Source organism: Archocentrus centrarchus, chromosome 13 (assembly GCF_007364275.1).
Source record: "Archocentrus centrarchus isolate MPI-CPG fArcCen1 chromosome 13, fArcCen1, whole genome shotgun sequence".
Classification (NCBI taxonomy): domain Eukaryota; kingdom Metazoa; phylum Chordata; class Actinopteri; order Cichliformes; family Cichlidae; genus Archocentrus; species Archocentrus centrarchus.
Genome location: NC_044358.1, coordinates 9,620,634 through 9,639,457, shown reverse-complemented (window position 1 = coordinate 9,639,457; position 18,824 = coordinate 9,620,634). Strand labels below are relative to the sequence as shown.

General features: G+C 44.6%; 1 protein-coding gene across 2 annotated transcripts in view; it reads right to left on the bottom strand.

Annotated features, from left to right (window-relative positions):
* Positions 1-18,824, bottom strand: part of plekhg2 (pleckstrin homology domain containing, family G (with RhoGef domain) member 2) — a 114,047-nt gene that overhangs the window by 17,452 nt on the left and 77,771 nt on the right. Inside the window, exons 7-18 of one of the 2 annotated variants that reach the window (XM_030744732.1) lie at positions 15,039-15,189; positions 11,072-11,203; positions 10,675-10,857; positions 10,332-10,424; positions 10,107-10,193; positions 8,687-8,720; positions 8,446-8,544; positions 6,179-6,280; positions 3,079-3,117; positions 2,042-2,049; positions 366-509; positions 20-151 (exon numbers count right to left, since the gene is read on the bottom strand). In XM_030744732.1, coding sequence (XP_030600592.1) covers positions 20-151; positions 366-509; positions 2,042-2,049; positions 3,079-3,117; positions 6,179-6,280; positions 8,446-8,544; positions 8,687-8,720; positions 10,107-10,193; positions 10,332-10,424; positions 10,675-10,857; positions 11,072-11,203; positions 15,039-15,189 — 1,204 coding nt within the window. The remainder of the gene's footprint in view (positions 1-19; positions 152-365; positions 510-2,041; positions 2,050-3,078; positions 3,118-6,178; positions 6,281-8,445; positions 8,545-8,686; positions 8,721-10,106; positions 10,194-10,331; positions 10,425-10,674; positions 10,858-11,071; positions 11,204-15,038; positions 15,190-18,824) is intronic. The other variant, XM_030744733.1, reaches the window with a different exon arrangement.

Sequence of the window (18,824 nt, the reverse complement as noted above, 5' to 3'; positions counted from 1 at the left end):
GCATGTTCTGCTTTCTAACCGTTATGTCAGTGTGGATGGCAGCGAGCCCCTCTCTGGCTCTGCTCTGGTTGATGAACTCCAGGATCTCTTCTGTGATGGACAGAGTGGGAGGAGGGCTGAGGGGGGTCAGCTCCTCTTCCTCCTCTTCCTCCTCATTCAAACAGAAATGAAAAGACGATTAAAAGGATACTGAGAGTCCTATTTCCAAACATGCTGAATCTGTACACAGATGTTATTAAAGGTCGATGCATTTTATTGTAAATTGAATGATGGAGCACTAAACTAAAGCAGATATAATTACTCTACCCTTTATCACAGACCTTCTTTCTCTGAGTGCACAGTGATAACGTGTCACACTAAGTTACCTCCTTGTTCGTTCGCAGCTGAGGCTTCAGGCTCGCTTCTTCCCGCTCAGCCTCCACCTCGATGACGGAGGAGGCGAGCGTGCTGCAGCTGCCAGCTGAGCCCAGGCTGTCTGCGTGGCACAGCTCTCCCTCACTGCCTGCCTGCTGTTCACAATAACAGTTCCTTTTCAGATTAACATTCCAACATAAACAGCAGCCAGAAACTCGAGACGTTTCCGTGGATTTGAACAAAAGACGCAAATATTTACTCTGTCCCGAGACGCTGCCTTTTCCACTGAAATCACAGTCAAAATACAGATATATCCACAGCTGTGAGCCAGGTTCTGTCCTTCAACTCTATTAACTGCCCGCAGCATCACACAGCCTGTGTGAGTTCAGGGATCAGGCCAGCACTGTGGTGCTACCTTTGTTTCATAATCATAATCATAATTGGTGCATGATTCCTTGATTGTCTTTTCAGTAAATTACATTAACAAATGGGAAATGGACTGCTTCTTATATAGCATGTTTCTAATTTTCTATCCAGCATGCCTTCATTCACCTGTTCACATGAGCACGTTTTGCTACGCCCAAGTGCTTTCACGCTAACATTCACACTCGGGGTCCAGCATCATTACCAAAGATACTTTGGTATGCAGACTTGAGCGGTCAGGGATTGAACCACCAACCTTCCGATTAGTAGTGGTACTTTTACACGAACTTGCCTCACTTACTAAATAGCATCACCTTGTGGCAGCACTGTGCATTTCACATCCCAATGTACTGTATGAATTGCATCTTAAATCATTAACTGATAGTTGACCGTTCGCATGCAATCGAATGAATTAAACTAAAAGCGAATGCTGGCGTCTCTCATATCCAACAATATTTAACATATAAAATGTATTCAACAAGTGTCCCACAGCGTTAGCTGTCTCCTTACACATGCAGGGAACAAATGTGTGCATGTCACACAGCGGCAGTAACCTCACTAACAGTAAATGATAATCTTTTGTTGTGTGATTCCAGCCAGCGTTCAGGCCAGCATTACACACACTTTAGGTTTATAAGGCAGAAACACATCCATAAAATCTGTGATTACTCTGTATTATTTCTGAGTGATAACAAGCTGCAGCTGTGCTGTTGGAACATCACTAATCACTGGGCTGAAATTAAACTATTGTGTTTGTGCTCATTCACTGGCCCACTGTCAGCAGGTCACCACATAACTGCTTATTCCCACTGAAGCTTTTGGCTATTGTGGCTCATTTGTATTTTTTTTTTTAGAAAATGTGGATTTTCATCTTTAAGCTCAGCACTGAGCAAATTCAGAAAGTGATAAAAATCTTGGTAAACTGCAGTGCTGTGAAAAATTATTTTCCCACATCATGATCTATTATTTTTGCATATTTTTCACACTTATTCATTACTCTTACTTACTCATTATATAATACTAAAATATGTTTGATGAGAAACATGTTTGACAAATATGCAAAACAACTAAGCAGACAGGACGGGACAAAACCTCTTCACAGCACTGTAGAGCTTATTTTCATAAGACCAACTGTGTAAATATTTCATGATAAAAATGATAGATTAATATAAATAAAAATAAAGTTGCTGTTGGATTTGAGGCTCTTTCATGGTTAGTGAAGCATTTAATAGCTTAACCAGAATATAGGCTGAAATCAACTTACCTTCAGAGCTGCCAGATCCCCCGGGCCCAGAGACAGAGGGGTGGAATGGGTGAAGAAAGAGAAACAGAAATATTAGCAAATGCACTTCAACATGTTTGAACAATGTTTCAGCTTCAAAGGTGGCAGCTCTGCAGGCCTGAGCCAAAACCCAGCAGAGCTGCCTCTGCAGGAGACATCAACTGCCTGCAGTCTTCCTCGAAAACAGCATTCAACAAGATCTGACACTTCACAAATATCTGTCCACACTAAGTGAATATGCAAATTCATCTGTCAAACCCAAACATGCTGCACTCGCTGTGGCGCTTATGGCTTACAGTAGCCTTTACAGGTTTGACAAGCAGTCGGTTTGATGAGTATGAAGCGGTCAGCGGCACTGACATGAATCAGCCTGTGACGTTTTTGAGCTCCTCAATCATTCACTAACTAGTCAGTGCAACAAGTTGTGGAGAGCAGCTGCAGGTGGCTGGTGTTAGTTCATGAGAAGTTCTGCGATTCAGGCCCAATCCCAAAGGCCACACACAGACTTTGAGGCACATTCCTGAAAAGGTCATGGATTTTTGTGGCCTTCCCATCATTTCTGCCAACATTGCCTAAAGGAATTACCCAGAGTTCACAGAGAACAAACAAGCACAGGAGCAACCAACCTGAAAATGACTGCAAAATCAAAGGGATTCATCAACATGATCTTTCAGTTTATTTTTTTTCTTTTAGATTTTTCTTAATTATTTTGATTTGAAGTAAAACAAATTCCAAGAAGCCAGATGTGTCCGCTGTGTGTGTGAAAGATGTTCAAATGACCCGTGAAGAAAGTACAAACTTTCAGTGAACAGCCTGAAAGCATTAATGGGGTCACAGTGTCACATCCCGGTCTGAGTTCCAGCTCTCATGAACTTACACTCGGGCTCCTGCACCATTTAAGAAATATTTTAATTTCTGACTTTTAAATGATGCCATTTAAGCCTGTGGGGCAGTTAGGTCTTAGGGTGGACTTTGGGTTTGGGCCTCATCAGTGTGAAGGAGAGTCTTGTTTGTCTCACCATTGGGATGAAACACAGCTTCGATGTCTTTGGCAGGAGCTGCAACAGATAAAGAGATGCAGATTATTGCAACATAGCATCTAGCATCAGTAAAAGTACTGTGCAAAAGTTACACAACAGCAACACTCTGACTGCCTCATGGAAACGAGAAAATGCGCTCATTAAGAGATAAGCTGCTGCGTCATTAACGGTGCTTCCTTCTGTCTGCAGGTTGTCTCCCTTCTGTCTCGTTATCTCGCTGGTCTGAGTGAATGTTTCCCTTCAGCGTTAAAGGAGAATCTTCATCATCTCATGAACTTTGCGTCTCAGCTGGTTCAGCTTAACACATGAACATGAAGAGAGTGTGAAATGTCTGACGTGAGGGAAAATTCCAGCAAACAGGAATTGGTGGCTGCCGTTCACTGGAACAATGAGTCAAAGTGCCGGAGCTCATAATGCACGTGTGTGCATGTAGGCAGAGACTAAACCCAAATCAGAAAGGATCATAACGCACTGGATCTAACACTGGTGTTCAATCAGTTAATAGTAATAATAATAATACATTTTATTTATAAGCACCTTTCATGACACCAGAGGACACTTTACAGGGGTAAAAACAAGACAAATCACAACAACACACAAACTAGAAAAATGACCAAAAGAACTACAGTGACTTTACAATCTTCAACAAGGTAAGTTTTGAGTCATGATATGAAGATATGAAGAGAGTCGATGTTGTGAATGTTTGGTGGGGAGAGTTCCACAGCTGGGGAGCAGAGCGTGAGAAAACTCTGTTCACCATAGCACTGAGGCGGGCGGGGGGGAACAGTAAGGCGGATAGAGGAGGAAGAGCAGAGGGTGCAGGAGGAGGAGGTGATGTGAAGAAATTCGACTGGATAAGGAGGGGCGAGGTTGTGGATGGCCTTGAATGTGAACAGGAGGATTTTGAACTGAATTCTGAACTTAACTGGAAGCCAGTGGAGCTGCTGTAGGCCTGGGGTGATGTGGTGAAATGAGGGGGTTTTGGTGATAATGCGAGCAGCTGAGTTTTGAAGGTTTTGGAGGGATTTGTGAGGGAGGCCAACAAAAATGAATTACAATATTCAATAAGGGAGGTAACGAGACTATAAACAAGGATGGAGGTGGAACGCAGGGAGAGGGGGGGCCGAGGCAATTTATGTTTTGTAAGTGGAAATATGCAGACCAGGTAATATTATTGATATGGGAGTGAAAGGATAGAGTGCTATCAAGGATGACACCCAGACTCTTAACCTGAGGGGAGGGGGTAACTGAGGAGCAGTCGATGGTGAGGGAGAAACTGCCAACTTTGGATAAGGTGGACTTTGTCCTGACAAGGAGGAACTCAGTTTTGTCACTGTTTAATTTAAGGAAGTTTGAGGTGAACCAGGACTTGATTTCAGATAAACAGGTGGTGAAGGAGGAGGGTCGGAGGGAAGAGTTAGGTTTGGTGGATAACTGGGTGTCAGGAGGGGTCCCAGGACAGAGCCTTGAGGCACACCTGAGATAACAGGAGAGGGGGGGGGTTTGAAAGACTTAAGCTGGATGAACTGAGGATGGCCTGTGAGATAAGAACAAAACCAGTCAAGAGGGGTGTGGGTGATGCCAACAGAAGATAATCTGTAGAAAAGGATGGTGTGGGAGATAGTGTCAAAGGTCATGAGGTCATTTGTGTTTTTCAATAAAGCAGTTTCTGTGTTATGGCGGGGCCGGAAACCAGACTGGAATTGTTCATAAAGACTGTTTAGAGTTAAATGGGTGTGGAGTTGAATAGCAACAGTTTCTTTCAAGTATGTTGGAAATAAAGGGTGGGTCAGAGATGGGGCAAAGGTTATCGTAGTTGTTTGGATCAGAACCTGGCTTCATCAGAACTGGGGTGACCGCTGCACTTTTGAGGAGAGTGCAAACAATTCCAGTAATAAGCGAAGAATGAATGATGGCAGATATGAAGGGGAGGAGAGAAGAGAGGCAGGATTTAACCAGAACTGTAGGAAGATGATCAAGTAGACATGTGGAGTGCTTGGATTTTTGGATGAAATCAGTGACTTCAGAGGGAGATGTAGATAAAAGCCGGAGAGCAGCTGACAGAGGTGGGGAAGTTTGAATGAGGAGAGAGGAGGAGAAACAGCATGTAGGTGTTGGTGGATTTTGTTGCAGTGGAGTAAAAATGAGAAGGAAATTAGTCGGGGGGGGTAGGTGGAGAATATTATTTAACAGTGAAAGATTGGGAAAGAGAATTGAGGATGTCAGTTAAACAAGTGTTAAAATGAGCAGCCAAAACACCTGAGGAAGACTGGTCAGGAATCAGAGTACTAGCAATGTCAGCAGAGAGGATATCCAAGTTGATGTCCCCGATGTTCCTCAGTGAGATGGGCCATGGTGCTTTAGTCAGGGAGAAACTGAGTGAAACACTGAATGAGAGCAAGAGATGATCTGTGAAAGGAAGTTCATCTGCGGAGCAGTTGGAAGGGGTGCGGCCAGAGCAACAAATTAGGTCCAGACTGTGTTCTTTGGTGTGAGGAGGGAAATTGGTGAACTGATAATATACATTAGTATAATATTACATTAGGTAAGAGAACAGACAGATGAGAGAGGAAAAAAGATCCAGGAAGTCACTCTGCAGCCACTCGTCGGCCTTGCAGAAAGTCCGATGAGTGGTGGACCAGATGGAGTGGATGGGTTTCAACTTGTTGAGCTGGAAATTAGGGCAAGACCCACAGTGAACATATCTCCAGCATAGCAGGAGAGCGATCTCTGGGTGGAGACGCAGCGTCACCGGTGGAGATCCGTACAGGTGCAAGGAGTCGAAGGAGCTCAGCAGCCGTATAGTTCATTTTGTTGGAGCTCTATGACGTTTAATTTGAAGTTTAATTTGCATGTTTTCTATAATCTAAAGTTTAATCTGGTCTCTGCAGCTACAGTTCAGGTTCACACACAGGTCACATGTTACCGTGAGTCACCAGAACCTGCAGGCAGACCGCTGGAGAAAGATGGCGGCAGCAGAGACACATCTACAAGACGCGATGCTGCATCTACAGGTAGGTCTTTATGACCCTGAGCTGCCACTGAAGGCCTGTTTGAGGGACTGTCCTTCTTTAAGTACCTGACTGCCTCCTGGTGCGTCTGTACGGCAGGTTTCCCTCCAGCAGCAGCGGCAGATTCTTCCTGGACTTCTCAGGTGTGTACATCAGCAGCTCTGGAGGCTCTGGAGGGACAAACAGAGCAGAAAGAGCTCCTTGTTTTTAAATTTAAACAGCACTATTGCCGCCCCAGAAGTGAGGGCAGTGTAAGAAAGCACATGGATGTAAAGTAAGTAAAAATGCATTTCTATGGCACCTTTGAAGATAAACATCACAAAGAGTTTCACAACAAAATATCAAAAGAGCATAACAACAACAAAAAGAGTCAAAATCAAACAAATGCATGTAAGAACAACAAGAGAAGGAAACAAATATGTGCAGGGAGAGGAAATGATCCCCACTGGCTTTATTCAGGTGACACTGACACTGGTGTCTGCCTGTCCTGACATTATGGCACGTTTTTCTTTCTTAAACTGCATTTTTATATAAAAGTGCACAAAAGTTCACAATATGCCTGTTCTGTAATTTAAAATAAGTGCAATGGTAAAATAATCAAATGTTAAAACTGAGGTCAGGTCGATTTTTCATTCAGGAGAAGGAGACGTGTGAAATGATGAATCCTGTCAGCAGCACTGACATGAATCAGTCTGATGGTTGTGAGCTCCTCTTGCATTCACTGATTTCTGCGCTTTAGCAGTTCGATGTTGCTCCAGGAGCAACAGCGCCCCCTGGCAGTCCAACTAGTCAGCGCAACAAGTTGTGGAGAGCAGCTGCTGGTGGTTGGTGTTCTGCGATTCAATCCAAAAGGCCACACACAGACTTTGAGGCACATACCCGACAAGGTCATGGATTTTTGTGGCCTTCCCATCATTCCTGCCAACATCGCCTAAAGGAATTACCCACAGTTCACAGAGAACAAACACGCACAGGAGAAACCGACCTGAAAATGACTAGAAAATCAGAGGGATTCATCAACGCGATCTTTCAGTCCACAGAGATCTTTTATTTTTTGGCTTTTAGATTTTTTTTCTTTTAGATGTTCGAATGACCCGTGAAGAAAGTACAAACTTTCAGTGAACAGCCTGAAAGCATTAACGAGGTCACAGTGTCACATGCAGGTCTGAGTTCCAGCTCTCATGAACTCACACTTGGGCTCCTGCACCATTTAAGAAATAGAAACCAGTGCAATAGTCCCTGCAGCAGACAGCATTTCAAGCTTTTCCTGTCCACACATGACAGTAAAGGGAATCCCCGCTGGTGAGACCTCCATGTGATGCAGGAACTGTGACAACTGGCTGTTTCAATCCCCTGCACAGCAGCTTTGAGTTAAATTAGAAATATAACCCTTTTTTTAGCACAATGCCAGCCACAAGTGAAGCGGGACAACGGACGACTGGAAAAGTTTTGTAATGCTACAAAAAATGCTTGATAAAAGTACCTCAGAACGAATGAGTCTATTTACATAAAAAGAGCATCCCAGAGAGTGTGTCTGAAGTAAAGATGAGGAGTTCACCGCTCTGACAGTGTCATCTCATCAGCTACAGTTCGTAATGAAAAGCCTCAGAGAACCCGGAGAACCACGGGGAGCCTGCAGAGCCTGAATGTCGGTGGAGTTCAGGCTCTCAGAGAGCACTGCAGGAAAAACAGAGCAGAATCATCACTGTGAGCCAGAGCAGAGGAAGACGAAGAGAAGGTCCATCAGCCTTTTTTTTTGGCCTGTGGCAGAATCAGTGTGGAACAATCAGACTCCTCCCTTCTGGTGTTTAATAGCTGACAAACATTTTGCACAATTATTGTGCAATCACGCAGCCACATTTTTGAAGGATCGTGTTCTCCAGGCCCTCCGGCAGCTCAGAGCTGGAAATCACTGCATGGACTCAGGAACGCTTCTGAAAACCATCAGCGGTGATCACAGCTCACCCCTGCACCCCAATGCGGAGCCCCAACTCTACCATGCAGAGGACAAACTGAGGAACAAGACTGAGAAACACCTTCTCTGCGCCATTCCTGTGGTCTGACCAATCAGATTCTGAGATTATGTTTGGAAATCATGGATGCTGCCAAAGAGGAGCGAGGCAATCTGGCTTATTATCAGTGCTTAGTTCAAAGTTAGCTTTCATGATTGTATGTGAGATGGGGGCATCTGGCCAAAAACACTGGAATCACATGTACAGTAAAGCAGGAATTTGGCTCGCAAAAACCTCTGGAGCTAAAAAGCTGATGTACCTCAGTGGGAAACACGTGTCAGTGTCGGTGTGTATCTGCACGAGAAAGGAAGGAGGTGACTGACCCTGACCTGACTGACGCCTGCCTCTGTGATAGCTGTGGATGTCATCCAGCCGCGGTGACGCAGACAACTTCTTCAGGTGGTCCTGGTCAAACTGAGGAGCTGAAACACAGGAAGTGATGTCACCACATCTGCAGAGGCTACACGTCTGGTTTGTTCATGAATTAAACAACTCAGACTTTGTTTTAAAGTTCTATGTGTGTGTGTGTGTGTGTGTGTGCGCACGCGTGTGTGTAACACTCACACTGACAGAAGTTGTCTCCCAGGACCTGCCTCGCCTGGAAACAGTTAGATCAGCTCAGTAAACATGGAGACAGAAACCGCATCAGTTAGTCAGCCGTAGGAGATAAAAGAACAAAGATAAATGTCTCCTCGCAAATCCTGAAGTCAGTCACACTTAATGAGGTGCTATTAAAATATCAGCGATAAGAAGAGCAGTGTGGTTTTAGCGTCAGAAGAATGAATCTGAAAATGAATATCAGTGTCCAGGAGGCAGGCCTTCAGCCACCACAGAATTAATTACATTTTGAATTCAATTCATATCAGATAGCAATGAGTAAAAGTGCCTTGGAGGCGGGATGGTGTGACGGCGCGGAGGCTGACTGTGAGGACTTCAGGTGAAGCATTCATGTCAGTAAAAAGAAATCTTTCCTGGCAGAAGCAGGGACGCATGAGACAGCTGCAGCGTTCTGTCCAGTCTCTGCCACTGTTACACCAGCAGGTGGCAGCAAAAGTCTACAAAAAACCTGCTGATGATGCGGCCTTTACTAAACTCTTAGTGCTGTTAATGTACTACTATTACTACTACCACTACTAAGGAATGTAGAAAACAGACATATTTTCTCAACCTTTGCTGGCAGTATTACAAACATGCAGCTGCTCTCTGGTATAAATCTAATCGTCATTGGTTACTGCAGTTAATGAGGACCTGGATACACTAAACTGAACTGAAGCCAGTGCGTTGTTTTGTATTAAGTGCAATAAGCAAAAGTAACAACAAATACTGCAACCAGAGGCCTTAAAGCCACTGCAGTGAGTTGTATTTTGAACCTTCTGTTTCCACAAGTGAAGTGAGTTAAAACTGCTTTTCAATACAGTTAAACTCAGTTTTATTTATAGAGCACCAGCTGACAGAAACCTTTGTCTCAATGTGCTTTATACTGTACCGTAAAGATCGTATAATATTGGAGAGGACGTTAACAATCAGATCATCATCTGTGAGCAGCATTTGGCAACAGCGGGGAGGAAGAACTCCCCAATAACAGGAATAGACCTCCGACAGCGTCAGGCTCAGGGGAAAGGAGGAGGGAAAGCAGGAGCACAGAGAGGCAATGAAAAACAACCAGGACCAAACTTCTTCTTCGACCTCACGACCCTTCAGAGTGACATTATGGACCAGCATTTTTGGGGCTACAGGAAACCCAGCGTGGAGAAAGCTGGGGTCAAAGGGTGGGGCCAGTGGAGATCTCATCTATGCGGAACTTTATCCACAGCTATGAGCACTTTAGAGTCATCACTTAATCTAATTAGAGCGTCTTTGGACTGTGGGAGGAGGCCCACACAGGTACAGGGGGAACATGCAAGCTTCACGCAGGAAGGCCAGGAGATCTGAACCTGGAACCTTCTTGTATCTCGAATCCTTTGCTTCCTTCATTCCTCCTTACCTTCTGTGGGAGTGAAGCGGGATGGTTTTCGACTATCAGCCTCTTGAGGTAGTGCACCCACAGTCGCTTCTCCTCCTGGTTCTTTGTCTGAAGAACATAAACCAAGAACATGAAGCAGATACAATCAGCCGGTCACTGTATCTGCGTTCAGGAAAAAACAGGAAAATCTCAAATATGACCGGATTCAAAAGGCGAGGGATTGAAGTGATTTGAGGTTTCACGGACCTGGACGACGTGCTGCTGTTTGGGAATCGTCTGGTCGGACACTCGGAAGCACAGAGGGTCCTTCAGATTCTCCACCAGCAGGAGATTACAGCACTGCAGGTGGAGGAACAGACACAAAGACAAATGTGAGAAAAGCTTGAATGTCAGAGATCCAGTTTTTTATGGGCGATGATTTTCTGATTCCTTTTAGTTCGTTTTTTTGGAACGCTGCCAGGAGCTCACAGTTGCCGCCCCGGTGTATGTTGTGTTGTACAGTTCCACCTTTAGCTGGATCTACAGCAGAGGTAGGGAGTGTAAACACGACCCACAGAGACACAATGTGCACAAAAATGTTGTTACTTACAAATATATGCGTGCTGTAGATGAACTGCTCCAGCCTCTTCTTGGCGATCAGCAGCATTTTATCAAACAGGAAGAAAGCTCTCTCCTTCTTCACCCTGTGCACCTTAAAGGAGCCTTCAAGAACCAGCTCGCCAAACCCGCTGAGGTCCGGCCCAGTCCAGTTCACCAGCAGGGCCTCGATTTCCTTTACAGAGGCAAAGGTGAAAGGTCACAGGTTAAGCAAACTGAGCCCAAACCTGCTTCATCCTTGGAAAGATCCTTTAGAAAAGCAAACTGTTCTCTAGAGAACCTTGGACAGAAAACCACCGAGACTCTTTAAAGATCCGCATATTTTTTTCTTTACATGAGTGTGACATCATCATCTCACCTGTCGGGTCAATTCAACAATAAAAATGTACCTGCAGCCGCACAGCGTGCTCCTGTTTCCTCTTCATGTCGTTGATGTACCAGGCGACGGCTGTCATGGTGATGATGGCGTCCTCCACGACCTCATATCCGGGGTCGCTCTTATCAAAGTGCTTAGAAAGTTCCTGAAATGAAACCAGACCAACACATAAAACCGCCGCAGCAGCGTGCATCAACAACGAGGCTCAGACGGTCGGGAGCAACTTTTCTTTTTCAGTTTCACACTTTGAGACGAAGCCAGAGGACATCTTTGTGACGCTTCACTCTGTCTGATGTTTCCTTTGCTCGTGGAGGTGCAGGGAAAACAGCAAGGCAGAAAAACAGAGAAGGGGATTTCTCAGTGCCAAAGTCTCATATTTGCCTCAGATAAACTGTGGTTTGTGTCATCGTAATTTTTACTGAAATCGCTTTGACGTCTTTGAGCCCACCGTTTGAGCCCACAAGAAATGAATACCGCACGAAAACGTCATTAACCCTTTAACACAGACTCACAGCCTGACCGCAGCAGCTTTTCCAGCTCCACACAGAGTCCGTGTGATGGTCAGACTGAGAGAACTTCAACAAATTTCAGAGGATTTAAAGGGCCGAGCCACCTGTGCTGTTTAAATGCAGGTCAATCTAAATCCAGCTGAAGGATCAGGAGGAGATCCGAAGCACACCTCAGAGGCACGAGTACGAGGAAACACACCGGAGGACTGGAAGTATAATGAAAACAGTTCCTGCAGGTAAAGTACAAGCACCTCTCAGTATTTGAGTAAATGTATGTACTGTACCTCCACAGTTTTCAGCACCCTGACGTGTGAATTTACCATGAAGGAGAAAACCATTCCAGCAGTTAATCACAGAATGGACCGAAGCAGGACCAGCTGAGGATGATGGGAAACTCCCAGCTCAGATCCAAACACATGTTTGACCAATGTTTAAACTGGCCACTGTCAACAGAGCAGCAGCAGCAGCAAACGCTCCAGGCCGAAGAGCTGAGAACAAAGAGCAGCCTCTCGCTGTGTCTCTCTGTTTCATCATCCCGCCCTGCTCTCAGAGGTGGGCTTGGACTGGGACCAGTGAGGAAACTCAGCGAGTTTACTGGGAAAGGCTGCCTGCGTGTTTCTGTTTAACGGACGAGACTGTCGGCTGGGTTTACACATCTGTAAATGCTGTGACTGATGCTTCGAGCTGGGATTTGTTAGAGAAACACTTCATTAGGTACACCTGTGCAGACATAAATCCAGCCTCTGCAGAGTTAATGATCGGTTTAGCTTCACACTGTTATTAAATTATGTTCTGGGCCCAGCACCGTAATGACGAGTGGACAAATCTATATTCTACACATCATACAAACAATTCCCTACCTTACCTTATCCAGGTGTTCGTGTGTCACATTCATTGCAAAACATCTGGAACAGCTTGCCAGGTCACCAGCAGTTAGTCTGATGGTAGGAGCCCAAATCTTTGTTCCCAGCTGACTCAGCTGGACTCGATTATTCACAATGGAAATGGTTCTGTTCTTAAAGGGGACCTGCTCAGTGTGTTTCCAGCTACACCACTTTATTCTTGGACTCCAGAGTAACTCTGCGTGTTCAAAATAATACACAAAATAGTAATAGGATACATCCAGCTTCACCTGTAGTATCAGGTGGTATCTGTGGTCCTACATGCAGAATTTGTTAGCATCTGAAGTGCCACCTGTACAATCAGGTAACTGCTGCTGCATAAAAGGGTTATAATGTAAATGTGCTTAAATATGCACCTTTATGCATATATGTATAAACACCAAGAGTTTGATTTTTATTAGAATTTATAAGTTTAATTTCTCCTAATCTGATGTAAGCTGGCACGGCTCTTTAACTCTTCAGTTTTAAAGTTTGAATAAAACATCCACGGTAGAAACTTGCTGTGCTGCTTCTTCTCAGAATAATGAAAATAATGTGCAGCACAGTGAAGGCTAGCCTTGAATCTGGTCCCTCTTGCTCGTAGAGTTTAACAGAGTCACCGTTTTCTTCTGCTGACTCTGGTACGAAAAGAGGCTCCAGGATCTGTGTGGTGTTTGTTCCAACACTGACTCAACAGAGAAAATGAAAAGCAGATCTTAAGATTAATCAACAAGTCTTCCTGTCCTGTTAACTCAACTCAGCTGGTTTTACATTTTCCACCCTCACTAAATTCGCCCCGAGTTCAGTTAACAAGCTTTTGTTTCAAAGCTCAGCCAACCTAAAATCATTTAGTGATAACCTGCATCACTGATGGAGGTGTGGGTGGTGGTAAGGTGAGTGCGCATCAGCTTCAGCGACTGGGTGACCGCTTCACACCCTGACTGCAATCACTCTCACAGAGACGGGCAAAGGTCAGAGGCGGCTGTGGCTCAGGTGGTAGAGGCATTGACCACCAGTTGGTAGGTCAGTGGATTGATTCCTGACTCCTCCACTCCGCTTGTATCCTCGGGCAAGAACACCGAGTCACCCTCCACGCAATCATCGGAGTGAGTATTACAAAATGCACTTTGATGCAGAGATAAAAGCACTGTATGAATGTGTGTGTGACTGAGTGAATAAGGCTTATAATAGGAAGTGTGCACCCATTCATTTAAAAATAATCAGCAACTAATTTATGAGCCCAGACGGATCTCAGTCATTAATGCATTAATGAGTGCAGTGTGTGTGCGCGCGCGCGCGTGTGTGTGTGTGTGTGTGTGTGTGTGTGTGTGTGTGTGTGGGTCACGTCTCCGCTGACTGTGTTCTGGTTACGGTCGTATATAAAAGTGAGGTTGCTGAGCGCAGCGCCTGTGCCACAGTTGCTGTTCTGCAGCTGAATTTAAGTAGGTAATCTCCGTGTGCGCAGACGGCAACACATTTGTGTTGATTTATCACAAATAGGTTGCATGTAAATTCAAACTTGACCCTATTGAACTGCAGACTCTGTGTTGCTGCTGTTTTATGAAGATGGCGACTGACTGCGATGGTCACAAACTCGGTCCCTGAGACAAACATTTCAATCGTGGCAGTCTTGTATATTTCTCAGAGCGCGAGCACAAGCAGCGAGCAACATGACGATGACCACAGTTCACTCTCATATTTTATATGGCGCACAGGAGGAAACGGACATGACCTGTGCTAAGGGGACAATAGAAGGCTGTGTCTTCTGCAGCAGAGCAGCTGCAGAGGTGAAAGGGAAGTTGAGATGATGTCAGAGTTTATCTTTGTTTTATTGGTCCTGGGATCTGACGAGAGAAAAAACCCACAGATGTGTTTGACACATGTGGGACACACGCTGCAGCCGTTCATCTTTAAAGAGGTGACACACTCAGGGGTCTGTGTCCTCAGCTTTCCCCGTCACACTGCCTGTTTCTCAGTAACAGGACGAAACGATTTACGATGACACTTCAGCCAAACGCTCTGTTTACTGACAGGAAACAGACCTGTTGCCTGGAGACCAAAGCTTTATGAGGACCAGTCAGTGTCCTCAGGGAACCGAAGATATTCACATCATTAAGAATATTTCGGTCCTTAGCGTGTTACCTGTGGACGCAGGTACTTTATGTAGGTATGACGGCAGTAGCACAGCGAAGTATGCAATGATATTTAGCACCTGTAGTATCAGGCAGTAGTGGTACTGAAGGATCAATACTAAAGGTGGTATTTAAACTTAGGATTTTGTATTTGAGATACTGCTCAACTACTAGATACTACTACAATTTGAGGAGTTAGGAAGTATCATCTGTAGTAGCTGAAGGCGTCCAAGGTCCTACATTCAGCCTCAACATTACCTGTATGAGCAGGTGTATGTGAGGTTCTGTATGCAACATCTGATACTATTTAATGTATAACCTAAAGTATCAAAATATATTAAAGGTCACTTTCTTACCAGTTGTATCAAAAGGTACACGCAGCATTTAGCCATATTTGAGGTATAAGCTGTGGTGTTAGGTAGTATTTAAAGTCATGAACACAGTATTTGTAGTATCACCTGTAGTAGCAGATGGTATTTGAGGATCCTCTGCACAGGTTTGAGCAGGTACGTCTCCAGAGGTAAAGAGTGGTTCAGGGTCGTCTGTCTCTCCTGGAAGAAACGAACCAAACTCTCGTTTTTCATGCACTCCCGCAGCACTGCCACCGAGCTGTGGAGAGAGGGGAACAGAGACGGCGTTAATCATGAAAACGGGCTTTTCAGTGCCAGTAAATTCTCCTCTCACTTAGCAGGAAGCCAAACAACAGCCCTCGACACGAGCCGATGGATATCCAGGTCAGATTATAAGCGTCCACAGAGAGTTCAGCCATCACCTCGTCTAATAAAATAAAGGTAGGGGCACGCAACTTTAATAAGTGGGAGGGATGAAGAACAAAGAGATGAACTGGAGTGGAGGAAGGCCAGACGATGATGGAGCTGCAGGAGGTGAGACTGATATTCTCAGTTCTGAACATTCATCATCAGAGCAGGCGAGGAAATGATGGAGGGAAGGAGGAAGAAGAAGACAGATGGAGACGATTATGACGGATTGAAGAGTAAAAGGAGTCCACAGCTGTTTGGAGCTTTGACAAACGTTCATTACAAGTTTATGGAAGAAAGAGACAAACTGACAGGATTAGAGAAAGTAAAGATTATGACAAAACAATTCTGGATCCAGTTCACCAACTTTCATCACACTCTGAACAAAGAGTGGAAGACGACAGGGAGGGAGAGAATGGTGCTGGAAGAGTCAAGACAGACAGACAGAAAGGAGCAGAAGACCAGAAAGAAGTAAAGGATGTCTTTACAAAATTAAAAGAAACAAACTGAAAAATGTTGATGATGAAGAAAGAAGAGACACAATAGAAGATGGGGGATGGTGCAGGTGGTGAAAGAGGAAGATGGAGGACAGTGGAGACTCAGCTGTTGGGTCCTCTGACAGACATTCATCACAGACTAAAGCCAAAGAATGTTGGACACCGGTGGTGAAATTGGAGGGAAGGAGGGAAGAGTAGAAGAAGAAGGGATGAGGAAAAAGGGGGCCAAAGAGGATGGGAGGAAGGAGGTCAAGGTAACGATGGGGATGGGGAGGAGAGATGAGGCTCGTTCTCTCCAGATAGACGTTAAGCACAGGAAGCAGTCCAGGAATTCAGAGCGGCGGTAATATCTTCTACAGACATCAGCGAAGTGTGGAGCAGTGAGCCTGAAGATTTCACCCAGAAAACAAGCTTTAAAACAGCTCATCTGTTTCTTCATCTAAACGTCTTTAAAGCTGATAACAGGTAATACATTCCAACACATTAAGAAGGAAAGAATTTCATTCTGCAAATTTGCACAGCTGAAAATGTTAAATGCAATTTCCTGCACCATGTAGATTCTCAGTCTAAACTAATCAATCATGCAATACCATCAGGGAGGTGTTTGATAGTCCCAAATTCATCCTGCAGCAAGACAATGAGCTCTAAACACCAGACAAAGAGCATCTTCAACCACAAGAAGAAAAAGAGCTGCTTTCAGAACACAGAAACGTATTCTAAAGTCCAAGTCTAAAAAACAGCCACCGCAACAGCACAGTGACATCTAACTAGAAGGGGTGATGGCTCTTTCCAAACCAACCCAGGCATCTACATTCTACATATACATTTATGCTCCACCCAAAGACACTTACTCTGTCAGAGCAAGGCCAGCAGGGGCGGCAGAGCGGTGTAACATACAGTACCAGTCAAAAGTTTGGTCCCATTCATAAGTTTAGTTAATAACATGTTTTGGGAACCTCCGAATCGTGTTAGCCTCAAAGTTTACCACATTCATTGTTCTATGGAGCAGCGGTCTCCCCCGCCAGCAGACGCGGATCCAGCAAAAAAAAAAAACACCTTTGGGATATGATTAAATGTTTATTGGGAGTTTGTGATGAATTACGTCAACATGGAGCCGAACCTCAAAGGAAGGTTTCCAGCAGCAGAGCGAAGCCCAGCACAGGATCAGTGTGCTGTTCCTAAAAAGCGCTCAGGTGGTTATTACACCTGTTTGGTATCCTCAGAGTGCAGGGTGCATCCTGATGAGTGAGACAACCAACAGTATGTCAGGTGAGACTGTTGGGGTTGTTGGGTTTGTGTTAAAGAAATTAACTTGTCCAACCACACTGAAAACCAAATGTATCATTGAACTGGGGCAGTTTGGGTTCTAGAAGCTATTAATAGTTTGGTACACATCAGTAAAAAGATGTTCAAAAAAATTTTTCTTTCATATCTGCACACCAGACAACGATTCTGCGCATTTGTGCAGATGTGGCCATTTAGCCAAATACTAGTCCATCCATCCATCCATCCATCCATCCATCCATCCATCCATCCATCCATCCTCTTTACTACTTATTTAGTTCAAGGTTTGGGGGCTGAGCTGCCATAGGGTGAGTCATGGGAACTCGCTGGGAGCAGTCCAGTCCGTTTGTTCAAAAGTAAAGACTGGACTGTACATACCTGCAGTAAAGTTAACATTCACAAGCCAAGGCATCAAATCATTTTTGTCTTGTCAGATGTTGCCTGTACCTCATTGTTACGTTCTGGAACTGTTGTTTTGAAGCAGTAGCTGTGGCAGTATTGTCTCACTTTAGGACCTACAAAGTCCCCATGAGGGGAAGCTGGAGGTTCCCTTTTGAATCTTTGTGCTTTGAACTTAGTTTTGCTCCTTTTCTACTCGCTGTTTCAGGTTTCATTCACTTCTTATTTTCACTTTCACCAACTATTTCCAGTGTAGGACTAGAAAGGTGCTTGGTTAGGTTTAGGAAAAGACTGTGGTTTGGATGAAATACACCTTTTTACAACAGAAAACTACAAATGGCGAGTTTTTGAGTGAGAGCCTTGTGTCACTAATGGCACAACCCTGTGTGTCACACCCCGCTGCAAAAGAACACCTTTGAAACTGAAAACTGAAACTAACTGAAAGCTAACTGAAACATGCAGACAAAACAGCATTGTTTGATGCCCTGGGGTTTTAAAATAATGTGGTATATTGATTCAGAGGATGTGTAGAGAGCATATGTAGACTTTAGAGCTCACCAGTGTCAACTATGTAAGTACGATATTGCATACACTAAAGCAGGAGACATCCTGCTCCCTGAGGGAAGATCTATTAAGATTCAGTATTACATTTTTTACTCCCCTAAAAGGCTTAAAGAAGAGATAATTGATCAAACTTTCACATTTTGGCCATAATAAAACCTGCAGCCTCTGAGGGTCACTGGCAGGACTTTAGTGGCTGATTTTAGGCTGTACACAGTGACAGCTGGGATAGGCTCCAGCCCCCCTGAACAGGATCAGCTGGATTGATAGATGGGTTGTAACAAGAAAAGTGACAAACATTTTCATATAAAATTCATATAAAATGTCACAGATCAAAAACCAAAACCAGGGCCTAAAGTCTCTGTTCACATAAAGAACTGGAGCTGTAATCTAAACCAGACTGAAGAAAACCAACTTCAGCCTCAGATAAACACTCGCCTCTGCACAGAGAATTTAAAGCACACGGCCGATATGAAAAATGTACACCAGAGACATGCCTGGGAACTGCGCTTGGCAAGGTTCCCATCCAACCATCCATTTGAATGAGGAAGTCCTCGGCGTGTTCACTTCCATGGAGTCTCAGAGGTCAGACTGTTTCTTTATCGTCTGCTCACCTCATGCTGTGTGGATGCTCCAAGCAGATATGGGTAAAGTAGATGTGACACACACCCACCCACACACACACACACAGAGAAATGAATACAGGTTGACACTACTACAGCACAGACTGAAGCCGTTTTTCATC